The sequence below is a fragment of the Eumetopias jubatus genome, unplaced genomic scaffold, assembly GCF_037043125.1.
Source record: "Eumetopias jubatus isolate StellerSeaLion01/CBP00866 unplaced genomic scaffold, mEumJub1_p1.0 scaffold_14, whole genome shotgun sequence".
In the NCBI taxonomy this organism is placed as follows: Eukaryota; Metazoa; Chordata; class Mammalia; order Carnivora; family Otariidae; genus Eumetopias; species Eumetopias jubatus.
In genome coordinates this window covers 11,549,700-11,571,745 of record NW_028274820.1, presented here as the reverse complement: position 1 = coordinate 11,571,745, position 22,046 = coordinate 11,549,700, and the positions used below count along the sequence as shown (strand labels likewise).

General features: G+C 44.3%; 1 protein-coding gene across 2 annotated transcripts in view; it reads right to left on the bottom strand.

The window, feature by feature from the left end:
- Window positions 1-22,046, bottom strand: part of GLI3 (GLI family zinc finger 3) — a 249,753-nt gene that overhangs the window by 44,168 nt on the left and 183,539 nt on the right. For both annotated transcript variants that reach the window (XM_088018202.1, XM_028108964.2), the window contains 3 exons: window positions 19,912-20,125; window positions 18,793-18,906; window positions 17,039-17,179 (listed from right to left, as the gene is read on the bottom strand). In XM_088018202.1, the coding sequence (XP_087874328.1) occupies window positions 17,039-17,179; window positions 18,793-18,906; window positions 19,912-20,125 (469 nt within the window). The remainder of the gene's footprint in view (window positions 1-17,038; window positions 17,180-18,792; window positions 18,907-19,911; window positions 20,126-22,046) is intronic.

Here is a 22,046-nt window from a genome sequence, read left to right as displayed (position 1 = left end):
GATTATTTACCTGTCAATCAGGTTAGCACTAACACCTAAATCTGGAAGTATCTTGGAAAAAAATGTAAGTGATTTATAGATGTGTGGATTGTGGTAAACCAGACTGATTTCTGCAGAAAGTTCTAAGGGAAATCTTCATATATGAAAACCACATCAAAGTAACATGAAGAAAGCCCCCCAGAAAACTCTTGGGTTTCTGGGTTACATATAGCTCCAGCATACAAGGAAGCCTTCTGGTCTCTCAACACCCAAATTCTTATCCCAAGTTTGTCATCCGAGGAACTCAGGGGTCCACTTTTCAAGTGGTGCATCAGTCGAGTTCATTTTATTCATTAGTAATATGTTTTATAAGAAAAAAAACGTTAAGGAAGTTAAAGCTTGGACTAGAGAGGAAATACTGTTAGGAACAGACAGAAAACGGAGATGATTTTATTAATTAGTCTTAGTTAAGCCCAAATGCTAACCTGCCCTCCTCTGAACACAGCACATAAATGGTTTCAAGAAACATCTGTAGTAAGAGGATTTCTCTCAGCTTTGAGCAGGACTCAGGTTCCTCGGGTCCAGAACCCACTGGAAGCTCTGAGTTACCTGTAACATCCCACACCCAGGACTGTCCAGCTCAAACTCCTGACTGTCCCGTTCAGGGACTGCCTCTCTCCTGGGGCAGCATTGTGGCCAGCCCTCCCTGTCAAATCAGTTTTCCTCACACTGAGTGTAGATCTGTTTCCCTAAAGTTTCCAGGCTGTGGCCCTCCATCTGTTCCTGAGAACAAGTCAGATCCACCTTCCACAAGATAGCCGACACACCCTCAAATGTGTGAAGGCAGTTATCATGCCCCCGGCTCTCTCTGCCCACCAGAAAGCCCCAGATCACTCTCCTGTGGTTCTAGCAACCACCCTTAGAAGGCACGTTTGGACCTTGTTCTGCTCAATCTAATGACAATAAATCGGTGTGTCTTGAGAACACAGAACCCTGGGCTGAGTGGTGTTTTCCAGAAACAGTCTGAGCATGATTGTAATATGAGGTAATTCTATTTCTATAGTTGAGAATCCCATTAGCGAGTTTTGGTGGCAAATCTCAGTGCCTAGTCAAAGTGATTTTATAGTTAATTAAAGGTTTATGTTATTATCACAATTTTTAATCTCCTTGGAGCTATTTCAGTATTTTGATTTTTCAAGATCTTTGAGGACCCTGATTCAGTCATTAACCGGATTTGAAAATTCCTTGTAAACATCTTTGATGATAATTGCACTTGATGACTTCGTCCTGGAAACAAACAAACACCAAATTGTTAAGTAAAACAAGGCCGGGGGCCAAGCCCAGCAGACTGCTTCTAGAAACAGCTCCCTTGGCCAATGTCCAGCTGTCCCTTATCATCCATCCAGCGACTCCGTCTCCTAACTGCTGTTGAACACATCACTTTCTGTCTTGGCCCCAAGTTGTTTTGCTGAAGTTCCAACTTACTGCATTTTCCTGACCAACCAGTCTAACAATATTGTCAAAGAAAGCATAAGCCCGGTCCAGAGTGACGCTTTTCTCGGGGAGCCCGAGAGCCCCAGTGATCATTTCATCTTGTAATAAGAGAACAAACTTTTAACAATAGAAGTATAGTTTCTTCTGGAACCGGCTCACCATGCTCCACCTATAATTTTCAGAATTCACTTTCTTGCCCCTTTGACACTCACCACCTTCACCTCCCAGGGCCTCCTCCATCTTTTATGATCGCTCACAACTGTCTGATACTGGTTGGCAGTGACGTGCATCAGGAACCTCAGCCCTCTGGGTCTGGAGAAGCCCATCTGCTTGAGAGATTCAGCCTTTGTAGGCCAAGGGGTCTTGCTTCCCATTTCAGTAGGAAAGACACTCTTATTCATTCGCTTGCTGCCCCTGTTCTGGAAAGGAAGCCCCAAGGACAGGCCTCGGCCACGTCCCTGCTGCACCCTCAGGCCCTTGTCCCAAGTGCATGCTCACTCAAACACACAAAAGATCAGAGTAAAGTAGGAAAGATGATGTTCGGCTTTCACTGTCATGTGTCACCCGGAAGCCACTGGCTCTAAGGGAGCGTGCATCCCCAGACCCCGCCGCGGCCCATGTATGTACTTTTTTCCCAGGTTCTGTATGTAGGAATCCAAAACCTGACTTTATCAAAGAATTCCACTGGAACCTGTATTTTTCATGAACCTAAGTTGTGATCGCTCAGTCAGCATGGCTTTCTTGAGAGACCCCCAACTCTCTCGCAGGGGCTTCCCCTCCCGAGAGTCTCATGTTCTTTAGCCCGATCCACCCACCGGGAAGCTTGGATGTACAGTCTGTGTTGTCACTTTGTAGCTGATACTGTGCCCCGTGCAAGGCACCAAGGACCCGCAAGCAACCACCAGCCCAGAGAAGTCCTGTCTCAGCTTCTTGGCAGTGGAGCTGGTAAGCAACAGCGGGGGTGGTGGGACAGTGGAGAACTCTGAGTTTCAGGTTCCAAAGTGTTGCCTCGTCCCAGAGCGTAATATAATCAGTAATACACATCTTCTCTAAAGTGTAAGACACATGCATGTTCTGGGGGAGTTCATGAGTTTGATCTTGAGTCTAGGCGTTCAACCTTTGACAGGCATCTGACTTTCACCTCTGTTTTGATAAAGGGATCTTAGGTTTGTGAAGAAGAGTTATATTTACTTTCATTGGTAGTCAACTTGCAGGAAATATATGGTGGGGGCGGGGAAGCAAGCCTGAGGTGGCTTCCTCTTACAAAAGTGAAATGGAAAAAGAGAGGGACAGAGGCAGAGACTGTGTGTCTGGGGGAAGGGGTGAGGTGGGTGGAGTAGGGTGCAAAATGTATACATTTAATAGCTAAGGAAGTCGAAAGACCAAATCTTCATTATATGCACCAAACAGCCATTTAAAACAAGATGATTGGTGTGTAAGTGAACAAATTTTGTGGTCTTAAGTAAGTCTGTTAGTCTTCCTAAACCTCACCATATCTGGTTAAAAAAAAACAAAAGGCAGGTAATGAGTTAGGTCATTTTTAAGACCCTCCAATTAGAAGTGATCCTAATGGTAACACCCAGCAAGGAACCCCTAAAGTCGCTATCATGAGAGGTTTATGTTCATTCCAATGAACAGAACATCAGCTGCATCCCCATTCATCCAAATCACCATTTGGAAATGAAATTTGGTCAACCTATCGGTCTGTTTTATTTGTCTAAGCCCACCTGACCTAGTGCCTTGAATATTAGTCACTGCATTTGCCCAAAACAGTCCTACCCTGTTTGGGGAAAAGTAATGGTGGATGTATGGGGCTCTTTGCTGAGAGACGCCTGTTGAGCCCATGGATGGCAGTGGCACAAGACACTCTGTAGAGAAGCCCCCGAGAGCAAGTCTGGTCCACAGCCCAAGGACACGAGGCAAGGCCCCAGCAAGGCCGTGAGGTGCCGGGGGAGGCCGAATGGTGAGTACTTCAGAGAAGCTAAGGAGGTCAGAGGAGACACCACCCGGGAAGGCAGAGCCTGTACAACACAACTTAAAACCTACTATAGGTTTGGTTGTTTCTCAAATAAGTTAAACACAGAATGACCATATGACTATGCAATCCCACTCCTAGAAATATACCCCAAAGAAGTGGAAGGGTGTTGAAACAAAACCTTATCCATGGATGTGCATAACAAAACAACAGCTAGCAGGTAGAAACAATCCAAATGCCCATCAACAGATAAAAGGACAAGCACAAAGTCATAAATGGAACACTATTCAGCCATTAAAAGGAACGAAGTGCTGACACGTGCTAGTACACGGATGAATCTTGAAAACAGCCAGACACAAAACTTCATATATTTTGGATTCCACTTCTATGAAATGTTCAGAATAGGCAAGCATTCCATAGAGACAAAAAGCAGCTGAGTGGTTTTTGGGGGCTGTGGAGGAGGGAGGGAGGAAGGAAGAAAAGTGACTGCTTTTAGTGGGTACAGTTTCCTTTCGGAGTGATGAAAATGTCCAGGAATACGCACAAAACTGGGAATGTGCTAAATGGCAATTAATTTGCTGAGCATTAAAATGGTCAACGTGAGTATGCCCGGTCTCACCACTTCTCTTCATATAGTACTGGAAGTTTGAGCCACAGCAATTAGGCAAGAAAAAGGAATGAAAGGCATCCATTTGAAAGAAGTAAAATTGTCTCTGCTTGTGGATTACATGATCTTATGTATAGAAAACCCAGAAGACACCACACCAAAAAACTATGAGAAGGAATAAATGGATTCAGTAAAGTTTCAGAATACAAAATCCACGTACGCAAATCGGGTGCATTTCTATACACTAACGATGAGCTATCTGAAAGAGAAATCAAGAAAGCAATCCAGCTTACAATAGCAGCAAAAATAACAAAATATCTAGGAATAAATTTAACCAAGGAGACTAAAGACATGTACACCGAAAACTATAGGATATTCATGAAATAAATTAAAGAAGGTATGAATAAATGGAGAGGCAATCCAGGTTCTTGGGTCAGAAGAATCAGTATTGTTAAAACATCCATAGTATCCAAAGAGATCTGCAGACTCAATGTAGTCCCTATCAAAATTCCAGTGGCCTTTTCCATACAAATAGAAAAAAATTAACTCAACATGGATTAAAGACACGAAACCATAAAACTTCTCCAAGTAAACATACAGAAAAGGCTCCTTGACACGGGTCTTGGCAATGATTTCTTTTGGAGTTGATACCGAAAGCACAGGCAACAAAAGCAAAAATAAACACACGGGACTACATCAAACTAAAAAACTCCTGCACAGCAAAAGAAAAATAATCAACAAAATGAAAAGGCAGTCTACAGAATGGGAGAAAATATTTGCAAACCACATATCTGATAAGGGGTTAATATCCAAAATAAATAAGGAACCCATAGAACTCAACTGGAAAAAAACACAAATAATGCAATTTAAAAATGGCCAGAGGATCTGAATAGACATTTTTCCAAGGAAGACATACAAATGGTCAGAAGGTACATGAAAAGGTGCTTCACATCACTAATAATTGGGGAATGCAAATCCAAACCACAATGGGATACCATCTCACAGCTGTTAGGAGGTCTTCTAGAAAAGACAAGAGATAACACATGTTGGTAAGAATACGAAGAAAAGGAAACCCTTGTGCACTGTTGGTGGGAATGTAAATTGGTGCAGTCACTGTGGAAAACAGTATAGTAGTTCCTCACAACATTAAAGAGAGAGCTCCCATCGGATCCAGCAATCCCACCTCTGTGTAGACAACTGAAGGGAATAAAACCAGTATCTTGAAGACGTATATGTATTCTCGTGTTCATTACAATATTATTCCTAATAGCCAAGACATGGAAACAACCTAAGGGTCTGTCAACAGCTGAGTGGATAAGGAAAATGTGGTGTGTATAATTGACCCTTGAGCAACACAGGGGTTAGGGGTGCTGATACCCAGCACATCTGAAGGTCCACATATAACCTCTGACTCCCCAAAACTTAACTACCAATAGCCTATTGTTGACCAGAAGCCTTACCGATAACACAAATGGTCCATTAACACATATTTTTTTATGTTATACGTATTATATACTGATTCTTACAAGAAAGTAAGCTAGAGAAAAGAAAATGTTAAGAAAATTGTAAGGAAGAGAAAATACATTTATAGTATTTATTGAAAAAAATCCAAATATCCACGGACCTGTGAAGTTCAAACCTGTGTTGTTCAAGGGCCAACTGTGCGTGTGTGCATATATATAACATGGAATATTATTCAGCCATAAAAAAAGAAAGACATCTTGCCATTTGTGACAACATGGATAGACCTTGAAGGCATCACGCTAAGTGAAATAAGACAAAATAAAGGGCAAATACGGTATGTGAAATCCGAAAGTAGGATGAAGAAAAGTCAAACTCACGGAAACAGAGACTAGATTGGTGGTTGCCAGGGGCTAGGGGTGGGGAAATGGGGAGATGATATTCAAAGGGTACAATTAAGTTTTGACGATCTATGTATAGCATTGTGACCGTAGTTAAGAACACCGGATTGCATACTTGAAATTTGCCAAGAGAATAGATCTTAAGAATTCTCACCACACACCTGAGAAAAGATAATTGTGAGGTGATGGATGTGTTAATTAACTTGGTGTTAATCATCTCACGACGTATACGTGTATCAAATCATCACTTAGTACGCTTAAAAAATACACAATTTCATTCATCAATTATACCTCAATAAAGCTGGAAAGAAGAAATTGGCCAAATGGTAAATTTCATGTTCTGTGTATTCCATCGCAATTTTTTTTTTCAAAGTTGAAAAACCAACCAACAAACGTAAACGGGGCTGCATCCAGACCCCTAAGCACGATCACCGACCGCCCTTTCATCCTCCCTCCGGCCAGGCCGTGCTGCTCCTGCCTGAGCTTTCCTGCCTTCCAACAGAAAGGAGAAACCTAAGGAGTTCAAGTGTCAGTGAAATATAAATTACGGCAAAGGAAAAAACAGGAACAACGTGATGCATGGCTGAGGATCTAAAAGAGGAATGTCCACCATTGTTTGTGATTATGGAACACATCACAATCTAATAGCAATTTTTATTTAATCAATAATTTCCATGCTGAACAGACAGCCCTGTTACAGAGAATCGACAGGCAGGTACTGATAGCGCCAAGCCTCGTTATTAATCTTTCCTCTGCCAGCTTATCAGCCAAACTACTGTAAAAGGCACCACAAAGATGGATTTTAGAAGCCACCTTTCTCCTCTTGCCCCTTTTCTTTTCCTCTCTCCCATAACATATCACAAAATGTAGACTCTACATTTATTTGAGTCACCTGGGGCTTGAGTGGCATAAAAAGGCAGTCCACGTTAAGCAATTTCACAAATCAGTGGGACCTCAACCATCACTCAGGGTTGGCCATTATAGGCTAATAAATCATACTTTCTCTTTGAGTTGTCAATCGCCAAAAAGCTTTGTACAAACGTTGGCATCTGTAATTCCGTAAAGGCTTTTCATCTTGAAATAAGATGCTCTAGACTGATAACAAGAATAATCCCCTCTTGATCAAGAAAAAAAATCTGCATTTTAGCAATTAAAAGCTCCTGCCAGAAGCCAAATGGCTCGGTACTGAGACCCCAGTGACGTTTATCTCCACTGAACATAAGGAGAGTACGCGGAGGGTTGTGCTGTATTTGTGGTAGGGACTGCTTTATCTTGCCCTGGGGGCTGCACCATCTCTCCCCAAGTGGGACAGGAGAGGAAGGTGTGAGAACTTTCGCCGCCTCCTGGAAAAGCCACTGGGGAGAACTGCACCTCCTGAACCAGGGCTTTCCTGCCTGTCCTGGAGAGAGGGCTCGGCCAAAGCACAAAGGCTAACATCATCCTAGGAAACAGGAGGTGTATAGGGGCGCCTGGGGGGCTCAGTCGTTAAGCGTCTGCCTTCGGCTCAGATCATGATCCCGGGGTCCTGGGATCGAGCCCCACGTCGGACTCCCTGCTCCGCGGGAAGCCTGCTTCTCCCTCTCCCACTCCCCCTGCTTGCGTTCCCTCTCTCGCTGTCTCTCTCTGTCAAATAAATAAATAAATAAAATCTTTAAAAAAAGAGAGAGAGAAAGAAAGAAACAGGAAGTGTCTGAAGCTGGCGTGGAAGGAACAGGTGAGATAGGACTGGGCCAGGCACATAAGGCAGCATGCGCCGTCCCCAGACGACGGTTTTGTTCTCCTGACTAGGAAGACATGTTCAGAACCTCAGATTATGAGGCACACCAAAAACCAAAAGCATGAAAAAGACAAATGTTCAGTAATCACAATAAAACTGTCACTAAGTAGACCCTAAAATCGTGGGTAACACGGTGGCTGGCTTCTTCTCTAAGTCATCAGAGATCGTTCTCCAGTGACCTTGACCAGCCTACTTTACAAAGAGACACTCTTGGGGCCCTTAGGTAATGAGCCTGGGGCCATGCACACAAGCTATAGGGATTCTATGGGCAAAACCACCCTCCAGGTGCTCAGCTGACAGCCGGGAAGCTGCTGATTCCTCTCTGAAGGGCATCTATGACATCCGCACAAACGGTCACTGAAACATCTCCAAACTGTCCTCCCAAGCTTTAAGAAATAACTGAACATAATTTCCATGGCAGAGTCTCACTTCTGGCCCCGCCCCTTTCAGGACATCGATGGTACAGCTGCTGGGGCTCGGCAAAGCTCAGCCCCGAACTTTCTAGGGCTCACACCAGCTCTTGCCTTCCTTGCATCAGAAACATGTGATTCTCCTCACTCCACCTGGATCGGAAGTCAGACTCCCAGTGCAGCAGGTGGGTCCCAGGAAACTGTCACTCTGGGCTTTAATCTCACTTCCTACAGCCCCCTGCCTTCCAGGAGCTTTGGTTCCATATCGGTACACTACTTACCACTCTTCAATCCCCAAAGCATGGAATGAATCATTCTGTAATTATATTCCTAACTCCACGGAGTGTCAAAACCCCAGCCTTTTATTATATTAGCTACTATCATAGATAAAATTCTCCTATACTTTCTGCTTCCGTTAACTTCTTTCCGCTGTTTTTTCCACATGGAAGCCCCAACATCCCCCTGCAGTGGTCTTTCCCTATTCAAATCGATCTGTTTTTCCAAAACCATGTTCAAACCCACCAGACTTTTCTCTTGTGACTTCTTCTGCCACTTCACCTCACCTGTTTTCTTGCTGCTCGGCTTGTACCTCTCTGGTCCTCCCAGTGGCCTTGCCCTTATGTTCCCCTTACTCCCAGACATAAAAGATGTATGTATCCGGTCTTGCTCCCTCCTCTGGCCCTGACCCTGACCCCGACCCCAACCCCAACTCTGGAAGTCTGACACGCAAGAGGCTTTTTCCCACACTATGCCTGCAATTTGTATCTTGGCCACCAGGTGGTGCTAATGCATCGTACCGGTAAAACCACGAGCCCACACAGGTGAGCACGTGCAGCGGAATCAGAGACGTGCTTACGCACTTTTTAAAAAAATTTTGATGAAGTCTTTATATAATTTCTTTTTAAAATTTTGATGAAAAGTTTTAATCTCTCCATTAATTAGGCTGATTAGTACTACTCATTCTTCCTTATATTTGAATATATATGGGATTCCTTATATATGAATATATGTATGAATATATGATCTCATTCTATCCCTACCAAAAAAAGTAAAAAGTAAAAAAACCCTGTGAGGAGAATAGGATGGATATTAATATCTCCATCTTACAGATGAGAAACTGAGGACCAAAGCTGTAGATTGACTTATTCAGATTCAGAAACAGTTCTTGACAGATGTAGGAATCAAAGATAAATCTCCCTCCCCTCCACTCACTGATTAATGCTAGTTTTACTGGTAATTGGCTGGGGTGGGGAAGGGGTGGCTTACATTTAAGGCCTTGGCCTCTCTTTTAAGGATATGCCACTTACAGCACTCTTGCCAACATTAATTGTTCTAGAAATGAAAAAAAAATCATCTATGGCAGTATTTAGCTAATCCCAGGAAATGTCCCTGAATTTTCAAAAAAAGTCCTTGCATTAGAAAATTGCTTTCTGTTTCTGGAGTTCTGTTTTCTGTCAAAGCAGGAGCCTGATCTCCATGCTTGCCATGATCTCAGAAGCTGAAGTCTGAGTGACTTCCCTTGGTCTGCAAAAAAACAAAACAAAACAAAAAAACACCAAAAATCCAGTGATGGAATTCTTCACCAAGACAAAGGACTTGGCTGGCTATACAAAGGACCTGCTGATTATAGTCCTTGCTGAGAAGTACTGAGTACGTAACCTGCTAACACTCCACGGCAATGAAAAGGATGGCCCTCACGACAAAGAATTCTCTGCCTCAGTGCGTCCGGTGTGAGACGCCCTGGTTTTGGGTGCCCACCGAGGAGAACTTTCAGAAGGACATCAGGATAAGAGAACACACAACAGCATCAGGCTCTGAATCTCAACACTGCATATTCGAGAATAAGGAGGGATCCAGAGTATAAGGAACAGAGCTGGAGACCCCACCAGTCCCTCTCTCTTAGGGGTTCACGAACCAGGGGGCTAGTCAGCAACTTTACGCAAATTATTAATTTCATGGTGACATGCCAACCCCAAAGCTGCCTGAATACCAACCTAAACCATGTTCTTATAGGCAAAGTGCACGAACTTATCAGCTGGTAAATGTCTTTACACTTTTCCCTTTTAGAAAAATTATCAGTAACATTTTCTTGCGTATAATTTTTAAGTAACTCCCCCAGCTGTTTCGTGAAGTAAACACTATTATTACCCTTATTTCAGAGAGAAGGATGTGATGTGTCTAGTGTAGAAAGCATCAGGCTTTGAACCCAGGTCTGTCAGCTTTGCATCGGCCCTTGTACTGTCACAGGAGAACAGCGGCGAGCCAGAGTATTCTCTCGGATCAGGCGCTATGTATAAACCTGTTTTCCTCCTGTTTCCCAGAGGCCTTTTACAATATTCCTTACACACTTCTCCCCTCTCCTAAGCCCCTGATATCTCAACTACACAGTTCTGGCTTCATTATGTTCTGTCTCATAGGCTATTCACTCTATGCTTTCATGTTTGTCTCGCCCTTGCCTGGAGAATGACCAGGCGTGGAGGGTCAGGGCTAAGCCCACCACGAAGCAGGGGCAGTGGGCAGCATGCAGGCGGCTCCGGCAGTATTCAGGGAGGAGTTGAGCGAAAGCCTGATCGGCTACTATCAGCTCATCCTTTTCCCGATACACAAGAAGACACACTGCTACAGGCAAGTACGTTTCCATGAGGTACGCAGCCCAGCCTGAAGTGACTGTCATTCCTTCTTGTACAAAGTGGGCCCACCGAGAACATTCCAGGGAATCTTACCTAAAGTAGCATTCAGAACCAATTCAGAGGAAAATCCTCTCCAAGTGGCAGAAAGAGTTACTTGGCTAAAAATTCTGATGAAGTATTCTGGGGGGGTGGTGTGCAAGGAAACATTTCTGGGGTACCCCAGGGCAGAACAAATTTAAGAAAGTAACTAACACATTATTCTGTACCAGCGACATCTCACTCGACATATTGATTTCTTATTCTTCGTTCAAGGGGTAAGAACCCTTAGTAAAGGGGAAATTTTAATAATACCATAATTACTCAAGTAATTAATATACCACGTCCTAGAAATATTAAATACGATTATTCTGGAGGGCACTTAATCTACAGGGTGGAAAAGATCCCGGGAAAAAGATGGCATGTGACTGCCTTCTCCAAAACCCCACCTGGGGGCAGCCATCCATAACCGACCATGCATCCCATCCCACCCACCTCCCCTGCTGCAAGGGGCAGGGGGAGCTCAGCACAGCACCCAGGTGGCTGCCAGCCAATACGTGGGCCCTTGAGAGGAAACCTGTTTGCCATCCCTATCCTGAGGACTATCTAATTCAAATCTTTCACTTGTTTTTACTAAAACTGAAGTCCAAGGAGGTGAAATGACTTGGCCAAGCCCCATCTATCAGACCTACGCCGGGAAGAACGGGGTCCCCGCCTCAGGCAAGCGCAGGTTCGGCAACAATGAATATAAAGTAAGCCTGAGAGCCAACATGCAGAAGCCACAGACCTAATAGTGCCATTCCCTTCCCCTCCCCAAGGCAACCCTGCAAAAACAAATACATAAAACAAAGGGAGAGGAGGCACTCTTTTCAACCCTCTGTCTGTTTCTCATTAGGCCTCCTGCATGCGATCTCCGTTTGGCCTTGGATGTTGGGGAGGGCATTTATTTTCACGAGTGTTTCACAGTATGAAAAGTGAGAAAACAGCATTCTAGAGGGTCAAATGTTTCCAGGGAGGTCATCCCGAGGGTCAGGGCAGAGATGGTGCTGTTACGCAGAATCCCACTGGGCCCGGGAGCCCACACGGCCCCTCGCACCCCCCCACCCCCCCAATCAGGCTCTCTCCTTTCTCTATGGAAAGTATTTCTGCAGGTGCAATTCAGTCCCTAGCTTTAAAAACAACATGACCCTCGAGGCGCAATTGTCAAAGGATGGCTTTGAAGTTTGTGGTTCGGAGCCTGCATTTTACATGCAATATTTCCAAATAATTAGAGTAACTAAATTAACTAGCAACTCCATGCAGGGAAAAGAAGATCAAAATCTCCACTCATTCGTTATACGTTTTATGTGCACACAAAACTAATTTCTGCCTCGTATCTGAGACCCCTATCGCATCTTACACTCCATTTTCTCTTAGGTAAGGATATACAATGCAACTTTAGCAAAGGGATCAAAATTAGAAGGAAAACATTTAAAATGCAAATTTAGGATCATGGTATTAATATGAAAATAATGTCTTCAACACATCCTAACTTCACCCCGTTTCTACGGATCCACCAATTCTTCACAGATTAGATGTGCCTTCTTTACATCTAAATCTCTAGGATGTTAAAAAGAAAGCCCTCCGTTTTCATGCTGCCTATGTACAGAATTTGTTTTCAAACGGCAGCAAAGGTGATTATAACTGTATTCTTCTGATAAAAGAACTGACAGCAGGCTTTAGAGATCAAAATTCGCAGCATATGAAAGCATTTAAAATCCAAGTAGGTGGTTAATCACTCTACAAAAAGGTGAATTTCTGACACCCAGCTTAAAAGATACAAAGGAACACAGGGACTTAAATGCCACCCAGCTGAAGATGGGACTCATATAAATGCAACTCACGTTCTCTGCCCTTCGGGCTCACTGGCAGGAGACGGTGCCCTCACCTGCTAAGGCCCTCTCCGCAGACTCATTTGGCGGGGCCGGGGCGGGGGGGGGGCCGTGGGGAATAAAACTGTTAAAAAAAATAATTTGACGATTTTTCAGACCTTAGGAAAGAATATTATATGCGTTACTTCTAAAGCAGAATGGGGATTCCGTCACTGAAACAGAGGGTCAAGGAATACAGTGATACAGCAAACAGGTGGACGTTAGGGATGGTGGGAATACTACTTTCATTCTCCGGGTCCCGGAAGTGACGTTTGCAAGCATCACCAGCCACCGGGCTGTGGTGACCCATACTGAGGTGCACATTCTTCATTTATTCCTTCTCCTCTTTTGAAAAAGCCTCTCAAATCAAAAACTTTGATGGGCCGTATCACGTCATTCAGAAACAACACGGGCGGGTTTCGGAGAACCTAGAAATGACTAACTTGGGCTCATGCTGTGCGTTGTTTCAGACGCCCCGACCCTCCTAGAGCCGAAGATGGGACTGAGTTCTAAGACAAAAGGAATGCAAGCGAGAAATAGGTCTCAGGAAGGTCTGGAAGCCTCCCTCGTCCATGCGCAAGGCCAGGCCAGAAGATGGAAGTTGAGTTTTTTGCATGCCCCTCCCAAAAAAGCCAAAACCAGAAACACGTTGAGAACCAATATTCTGCCACTTTCAGAAATAAATTTAAATGTAAGATTCATGTCTTTTGTAATATGCCATGCACAACAGCAAAAAGAGAGTCTAATTTGAAATTGAAGGGAAAATGTGGACTTTCCAACTTACTTTGAGGTGTTAGAATACGTGCGTTCAGATGCCAAGGAAAGAGAAAGTGTTTGCATCTCAACAAATCAATAATCAATTCAGTCTTAATCAAACGTACTTTGAATTCATTTTTATACCGGATCTCCCTCTTACTGTCTTGTTCCATTCTATTTTAACTGACACCAAGAAAGGGACAAAGCGAAACAAAAACCTGGTTAACAAAAATATATATCTGTCTTCTTAGCTTCTGGGCATAGAAGTAAATTTATGACAAATTTAATACTAGCTTGAGAGTAACTAAGCCCAATTATAATTATCTTGCTGGGAAGAGAAATTAATTAAACGTCCCCGTGATAAAGACCCCACAGCAAACCTAGAGTAAACACACGTCTAGGCGGAGGACAGGCACTTGCAATAAAGGAGAAGAGAAGGGAAAGGCAATGGTTAGCGCATCTGTTGGGCCAGTAATGGGACGAGGTAATGTTTAAGAGCACACAGAGCGCATTACGCTGGGAATGAGACTACCTGGCGGGCAGAGCCCGCCGCGTCCCTAATTCTCCTCTTCAACTTTGTGATTTGCTAATGTGAAACACATGTCTCCCTTTTTGCACCAAGTTCAAATGGCTCTGGAATTCCAACCGTGCTGCTCAGCGACTGAACCAGAACAAGGGGAGAACTTGTCAGGATTTAAGAGCTTTCAGCAAAGCCCTTCAATTGCAGCCAGCACCCTATTCCGCGGAAGGATATCAATTATAGATAGTGACTTGCTTTAGCAGGCAGTCGGGCCTGTCAGGCCCTAGATAGACAACCATGAAGAATCATGAATCTTTCTATTAACTGTAAGAGGGGGAAAAAGAATGGGTCATGGCTATAAATAAGGCAGAGCATCAGAATGGTTTAACACCTTGCCTCTTGGTCGCATGGAGCATGAAAATTCAGCTAATTCACAAAATGCCGTCTCTCCAAGGAGAGCCACAGGAATGGAAACAGTTAAGATTTCCCTCCATCCTTAAAAAAAAAAAAAAAAAAAAAAAAAAAAAACTGGGGTTTGCCACTGGTATTTTTTCCACCTGCCACCAAAATAATTAGGTGGATATGGAGCTATTCCTTCAATCAGCAGAGACTAAAGTGCTCGTGCTATCCCAGGTCACTGCTGATGCAACCAGATAACACCCACCGGAAAGAAGGTACTTGCATGTCATGCAAAGTAAAATCGACTTAAACGCACACAATGGGAATCTCCGCACTTCAGGTAAAGAGTAAAAAGGTGGAAAATAAGTGACATGCCCTAGTGTTTTTATTTAGGTTGTGGCCAAGTTATAACTGTAAGCCACTTAATGCACGTAATTTATCTCAGACTAAAATTAACATCATAAAGGTACTACATTGGATTTTCTCCTACTCCTGACATGAATTCCTTCTAGCTGGTTTGGAATCAAAAATCTCCCCTGCATGTGGATTCAGTCAGATTTTTTACGATAAGACACACAACACGGTGGTCATTCAAGTTGATCGTTTAAGCAGATTTACCGCAAAACTACTCAGGTCTCTGCTAAAACATCATCACTCCCTAAAGCCTTTTGCCACTGAGATTAAATACACCTACAAGAGTCACTGTCTCTTAAAATCTTTCGCATTCAGTAGGTAGCAGAAAGGTTAAAAATGCTGCATCAAACCTAGTCTCTAATGAGGAACACGATTCCTTTGAAATGTAGACTCCAAATAAGCTCTTGCTCCATCCTGCATCTGGTAACATCTGAACCATAATCACAGCCCTCCTTGGAGAGTACAATGACTTATCCTCAGAAAAGGCACCATGAGACAGTGTCACCTCTCCGGAGGACATTTCCCAAAGCAAGCAGCTCTGGTAACATCTCGCTCACGATGGCAGTTTTCATGCAAACCGTTCCCCTCATGTGGGTTATTCACTCCTTCTATCACTAAGGGTATCCCTGGCATACTTCACTCTTCGGGAATATCTCCCTACACTAGAAGAAAAATTCCAAACTTTTTCTTTTCCCCCTTTGGTAGGACCACGTCTGTGGTTTCCATTAAAAGTCAACAAGAAGAAAGGGCCATTAAGTAAGGCTTGGCTTAAAAATAACACTTGCCTCAAATTAAAGAGAAAGAATCGAATTAAGTTCATGGAAAAATCTGGAAACATACCTTAATTAAAAACATTTGACTTTCTAGGTTTCTTGCTGTGCTGAGAAATCTATAATTCCTCCTACACAATTACAAGGAGACATGATTAAGAAAGAAATGTGGGTGGGGGGAGCCCTGCTGATGTCATGTTAACTCCTCAAAACATTCTGTACCTAACGGATCGCAAATCCTGGCAAAGGGTCTATTTAACACTTTGCCGCGATGACAACGTGTGGAATACATCACAGAGGAGGAGCCAACGCAGACGACACCCTGGAGAAGTTCCTGCGGACGATGAAAAATGTGGGATGTGTCAAGAATTGTATAATTTTAGCGTTTAAATGGAGAAGGGTTATCAAGAAATATGGGTCATCTAAAATTAAAAGTTACTAGAAAAGAAGAGACAACGGGGCAAGTATGTGCGGTGTGTGCGTGTGGGGTGGGTGGGGCCCTGCTTCTCTGTCAGATCTTCTGTCACAGGACAAGCGGGTGAACTGGCCACACATAGCAAGACCATCCGTAATGCCTCGATGAGACCCTGTGCTTGTGCACAGGAGGGTATGAGCCTATGGCTGTCTAGTCTCGATGATCGAGAGAGAGAGACCCTTCCATCTCAGTTGCTCCCGGTCCCATCAGCTAAGGAGACTCCTCTGGCGTGAAAGAAAGCACCAAATCAAATGAAGCACTGGCAAAGGAAAAACGCCTCATCAGGTACATGCACATGGGTGTGGGGAGCACACTGTGTTATTAGAAATAAAACCCACGGGGACAACACTTCTGGACCTGGTATAGTAAGACGAAGTGTGGATCTCAGTCTCACCATGCTGCAGGTTTCAAAAATCCACGCCACTGGACACATTTAAAAATACACATCACTTTTTCCATGGAACTACCCGCCCTGCAAGGGTTGGCCTTCAGTCAAGAAACTGTGTTAATGGCTTCCCCAAGCATCTACCTATCTCACGCAGAGTACTAATTGCTGCATAAAATCCTGGGAGGTTCCTTGGCCTTGAGGGTTTGGAAGAAGAAGGCAGAACAGAGGAAAAGGAATTCCCCACCTCTACAATTTTTTTTTTTTTTCCCTACCGTGGCTGGGTCTAGGAGAGGAGAATCAAACTTGGTTAAAAGGTTAATAATAATTCATGTCCAGCTTATTATTACTCAATAACCATCAAAGACGCAAACTCAAAATAGTGTTTTCTGGCTTACAGGATCAGAGTCATTACGCTCTCTATTGAAGACTTTATTGAATTTTACACTAAGCTTTAGCTGACTGAACAGGTCAAGCACCATGGCTCAAGTTCTCTTTATTCTCAGAAAATCATAAAGCCCTCTCCAGTTTGCAGCGCTGCTAGCTAAGAAACCTGACTCAGCGCGGGGTCAGGGAAGCCGACACCACAGGAAAGGTCACGTAGTCGTAAAGCCCACTTCCCGGGTCCTCCCGACTTACGTGCACCAGCTGTTCCTGAGTGTCAAACTCCCGTGTACAGCCTTCCCAGTGGCAGTTGGTCTCATAGATGACTTCAGGCTCCTGTTTGCTTTCGTCTTTGTCCCCTTCCTCCTTCACCAGGGTTGTTCCTTCCGGCTGTTCCTGGTGGGGGCGGGGGGGGGGGGAGAGGGGGGAAGAAAAGATCAGACACAATGGAAGGACAGATAAAAGATTAAAAAAAAAAAAAAAACTGATCACATGGGTCTTCATCCTGAGGCAATTTTTCAGGGAAAATAAAATAGAGCCCAGGTCTAGCAGCTGGATTTTATGGACAGAAGAAGTCAAATGTATGGAATCATTTGTGTGCGTGTTTTCCGATTTACCAAATATATCTTCAGAGATTGTTAATGTGGGATTAAAAACAACAGTCCCAACCGTAATGATGATAAGAAATTGAGGCCAAACTTTGCCCCTGAATACGAGAGAGAAAAAGAAATTAAAATGTCATCCCATAAGAGAAGCAATTAAATTAGGTCATGCAGTCTTTAGCCAAAAGACTGGCCTTTCTCTTTCGGTTAGATTCTTTTTCGTGTATTAATTTGTTGATTCTCACATTTTGGAATCAGGGCAATGGTTTACCAGTAATTCTAATTCTGCCTTCCCCTGCCATTAGAGGCTGTGACAGGCACTTTCTGGGTTTTAGAGGGATCATGTCTTCCTGGTTCAACCTCTGAGCTCCGAGGATACGGCTTGCTGCCCAAGAACCACAGCATCTAAATCTTAGCAGCTGAGTCTTTTCTACTGTACGAGGCAGCTTCACAGCAGTGAAAATGCAAACAATTTCCAGAATTCTGGGAGATGACTAGGTGCACAGATTTGGGATCTCATCTGGGGCAGGATGACAAAAACTGCATACGAGCATTTAGGTGTAACCAGCAAGGCTGTTGGCCAGGAAAATTCAAGGAGAAGGATGGATTTCAGAACCTATGACACCCATTCATTCCATCCTCAAAGTGCTCACCCGAAAGGAAATTTGGGTTGGAGGTAGTCTGAGCTGGGGGCTGGAACAGCCCGGATGTAGAAAGGTCCAGATTCTGTGGACATCCAGACTCCTGTCCAACCCCTAATTCCAGGAATTAATATTCACTGACCTCCTTCCTGTGTCAAGCACAGGGACCCTAGGAGACGGTATTGTAGGCATAATAAACACATTTTAAAACGGAAACTCAGAGGGTCTAAATGCCTTAAAGAAGAGACCAGATTGGACCTTCAAAATTTGTCCTTTCAAGACCCTGGGTAAAGAAAGGACCAGAATCTAATTGGCCTTAAGTTAGGTAAGATGTGCCTTGATCCATCCCTCCATTCTCCAAGCCCTCCTGGCAAGTGGGAAAAGGCAAAATGGGAACAAGTAAGAACATGAGCAGTGTAAGGAATATCATCAACTCTGCCTAGCTGTGGCTCAGGGCCAGGAGTTCATACTTCGGGGCCCGAGACCAGGGCTCAGGACTGAAGCTTGGTCCCTATCAGTGATCAGGAACAAATTAATCCAACCGCTTACACCACGAACTACAGTTTATCTCCCCCCGCCCCCCAACAGCTTCCTGCAGCGTTTCTGAGTTAGAGAATCAGACGGAGTCAGACTCCATCACTGGCTTCCTGCCAAATTTGCGGGGATGGCCAAGGCCAAGGCCAAGAACACAGTGGGTACGTAAATTCTGTGAGAGAGCTCAGCTTGGAGGGAGCCACAGGCCGGTGGCAGAGCCCTAGTGCCTCACCTGCTGACCCCGTGGCCCTGGGCTGGGCAGGTCTTCGTCGGGCTTGATCTTGGACCGCTTGTTATGCATCAGGTCACCCGTGCTACTTACCGCGGACTCACTCGTCGGCTTGTTCTGGTGGTCACATTGACGGGGACAGAGACAGAGACAAAGATTAGGTTTCCAAGGAGCGGGACCAGAGCTAAAACACACAACTGTAGACGAGCAGGCCAATGTGGCATTAGAACAAGGACTCTGGTAACGCCCCAATCCCATGACAGCAGACCTCAGAAAATGTGTCTGAGGCCAGAAAACACAACCATGAGGCAGCTCCTTGGTTCCACTCAGGAGCGGAAATTCCCTGTGGCTTCTAGGGGTGCCTGGGTGGCTCAGTTGGTTAAGCATCTGCCTTCAGCTCAGGTCATGATCCCAGGGTCCTGGGATCAAGCCCCAAGTCGGGTTCCCTGCTCAGCGGGAAGCCTGCTTCTCCCTCTCCCACTCCCCCTGCTTGTGTTCCCTCTCTCGTTGTCAAATAAATTAAAAAATCTTTAGAAAATAAATAAATAAATAAATAAAATACATACATACATACATACATAAACTCCTGGTGGCTTTTAAAAGCTAGAAGAATAGAGCCAGGGGCCTGGGCTTTCATGAGCTCCAACAGTGTATTTAGAACAGAGTTGTGAGGTGGGTAGGAAACTAAAAGAAACAATTTGCAACGTTCTTTATTTAGAGGATTCAGACTCTTCTCTGAGCGGGATCAGTGAGAAGGTTAAGAGCAGAGGGCACGGCGTGGTCTGTCCCGTGAAGTTATCACAGGATTCGGAGTGCCAGTGGAGAGTCACCAAACGAGAGTGACCCCTTCACGCAGCGTACTGCCCTGAGGAGGGTTACAGACCCTCATCAAGCAGCCCGCTGTCCCACCGAGGAAGAAACGACTCTGGGGGAGGAAGCCACTGCTGAATGAAGAACACACACATGCCCACTCATCAAACCTGAAGACTCTGGCCCTGGGTTAGGAAGACAGCGGCATGGAAGCCACGAGAATGCCAAGGTTGTGGGCCCGCTTGGAGCTCCTGGGCTGGGCATGGCTCTCCTCTACGATTACAGGACGGACCATCAAGCTGTGTCTCTCACCTGGGAGGACTCCGAAGGGCCCGAGCTGACCTGGACGGGGTTCAGAACCGTAGGGATCCCAGGAATAGGCCTCTGTGTTGGAAACGTTGGAGCAGGGTGGATGAGCGGAGGGCTGTGTCCAAAGGCCGAGCCTAAGCTCTGTTGTCGGCTCAAGATCTGTTGATGCATATGGAGGGACACGGGTGCAGAAGGGTAGGTGAAGCTCAAGGCAGGGCTGCAGGTGAGGAAGAAAGAATAGAAGGCTCTCATTTACACAGGACACAGAGATTACTGCGAGCGCACCAAGTTTGCATCATTATACCTGGTGCTACCATCCCAAATGAGAGCAGGTCTCCCTGTTGAAATCAGAAGGTAAAAACGGCTGCTGATAAGCATCTTGAACACTTCCAAGAGTAACGCGGCCACTGAGGCAAGACACGCGTGTGCCTGCACCCAGACACACAGCCCTGAAATAAGGCTCAGCGTGACGGAAACAAAAGGCGTCGGCTCAATAACAGCTATTTATAGCAATAACAAACTTTATATAAAAAAGAGAATGGGTGACTACATGCTTTATAGTACTTTTATTGGCTCTCAGGGCCGTATGTTTCCGTGCATGGAGCAATTCCTTTAATCTTGGCTCACGCTGCGTGCTTTCATATGTCTCCAGATCTTATTACAAGAGGAAGGAAAATCAATTGGTTAAATGTGTTTTGAACACCATGCTTGTCATATCACTCATTTGTTTGTAAAGATGGAAAGCTTGGTTCATCCAGAATGCCACCTAAAGAATTTCCATCAGTGCCGTCTGGTTACAGAAGCTGATGGATTAACCTCTCCTGGCTGAAATCGGTGATCAATGGGCTTCGGTGGAGGAATATTCCAATGGGAGAGCATGGCTCCCTCTCCCAGCTAAATAGCATTAAATGTCTATGAAAGCCCATTATACATGCTAATGCCTGGCACCGCTTCATTATGCCACAGCACCGTCCAGCCTACAGCGAGTTTCAAGGAAGCCGCACAATTACCTAAAGATTTCTCGACGAGTAGATGGTGTCAAATTGTTCTTTGTGTCGGCACAGTTTAGGAATCAAATCCTCTTAAAAGAATGAAGTGTTCTTGAGGAATTTGCCAATGGCTTAAAAATGCATGAAAAACTATAACTGCATTCATGAACATTTCCTTCTTAAAAATAATCAGTGAAAAAAAAATATATATATATATTTCCTCCATCCTGCTGTGTAATACCCAGAAAGAATCAGGGTTTCTTGTAATGTCAAAGGTAGAATTCATGCAAATTTCCAATCTGGTGGGTTAATTACTATTGCTGGTAAGCGCATTAACTGAGAATATAATAATTACAATAACAAAATTCAAACCACTTCAACAACTTTAAGTAATAATTCTGAAGATATACTCTGTTCATTAATGTGACTCCACATTTTGCCTATTTGACTACAATCCATGAAAGGCGGCTTCAATGGGATTACATTACTATTATTCCTACAGAGAACCTTGCATTACAATAGCTTGCCCATTTAAGACTGAATATCATTAAAGAATACCCTCAGAGAATTTCATCCAGCTTGGAGGAACTCTCCTTTCATTCTGCATTGTAGTTCTGTAATAAAGGCAAGCAGAAACATGGTGAAAACAGTCATTGTTCATGGCAAGTTAGGGAAAAATCTGTAATAATATTCTGTTTCTGCCATGCTATAGTTTCTGCCCGTGTTTCCGAAAGCAACCGTGAATGATTACAGCAAGACTCCACTAAGGTAGCCGTGTGGATGATTGATAGGGCATTAATCAAAAGATGCATATCTGCCCCAGAATTTGTTCACAAGCTTTCTTCTAATAGCTGATTTCATGTTCACTGAGCTCTATGCCAGTTTGTCCAATTTATTTTTCAGCGTACAAGCCATTCATCAAAAAACACAATGATTTAACACCCCCACCCCTTCCCTTTTGGTGAATGGGTATTACTGAATGTAACTACCTTATTCTACTCATTAAAAAAGCAAAAACCCAAAGACCCCACTACACGTGTATTTACAATGTGACACAGAGTTTGCAGGAGCCTCCAGACACCTTCCTGTAGTTTCCTGAGCGCACACGATCGGGCAGGCGTGGGAGCGGACACTTTTAATTCCGGAAGG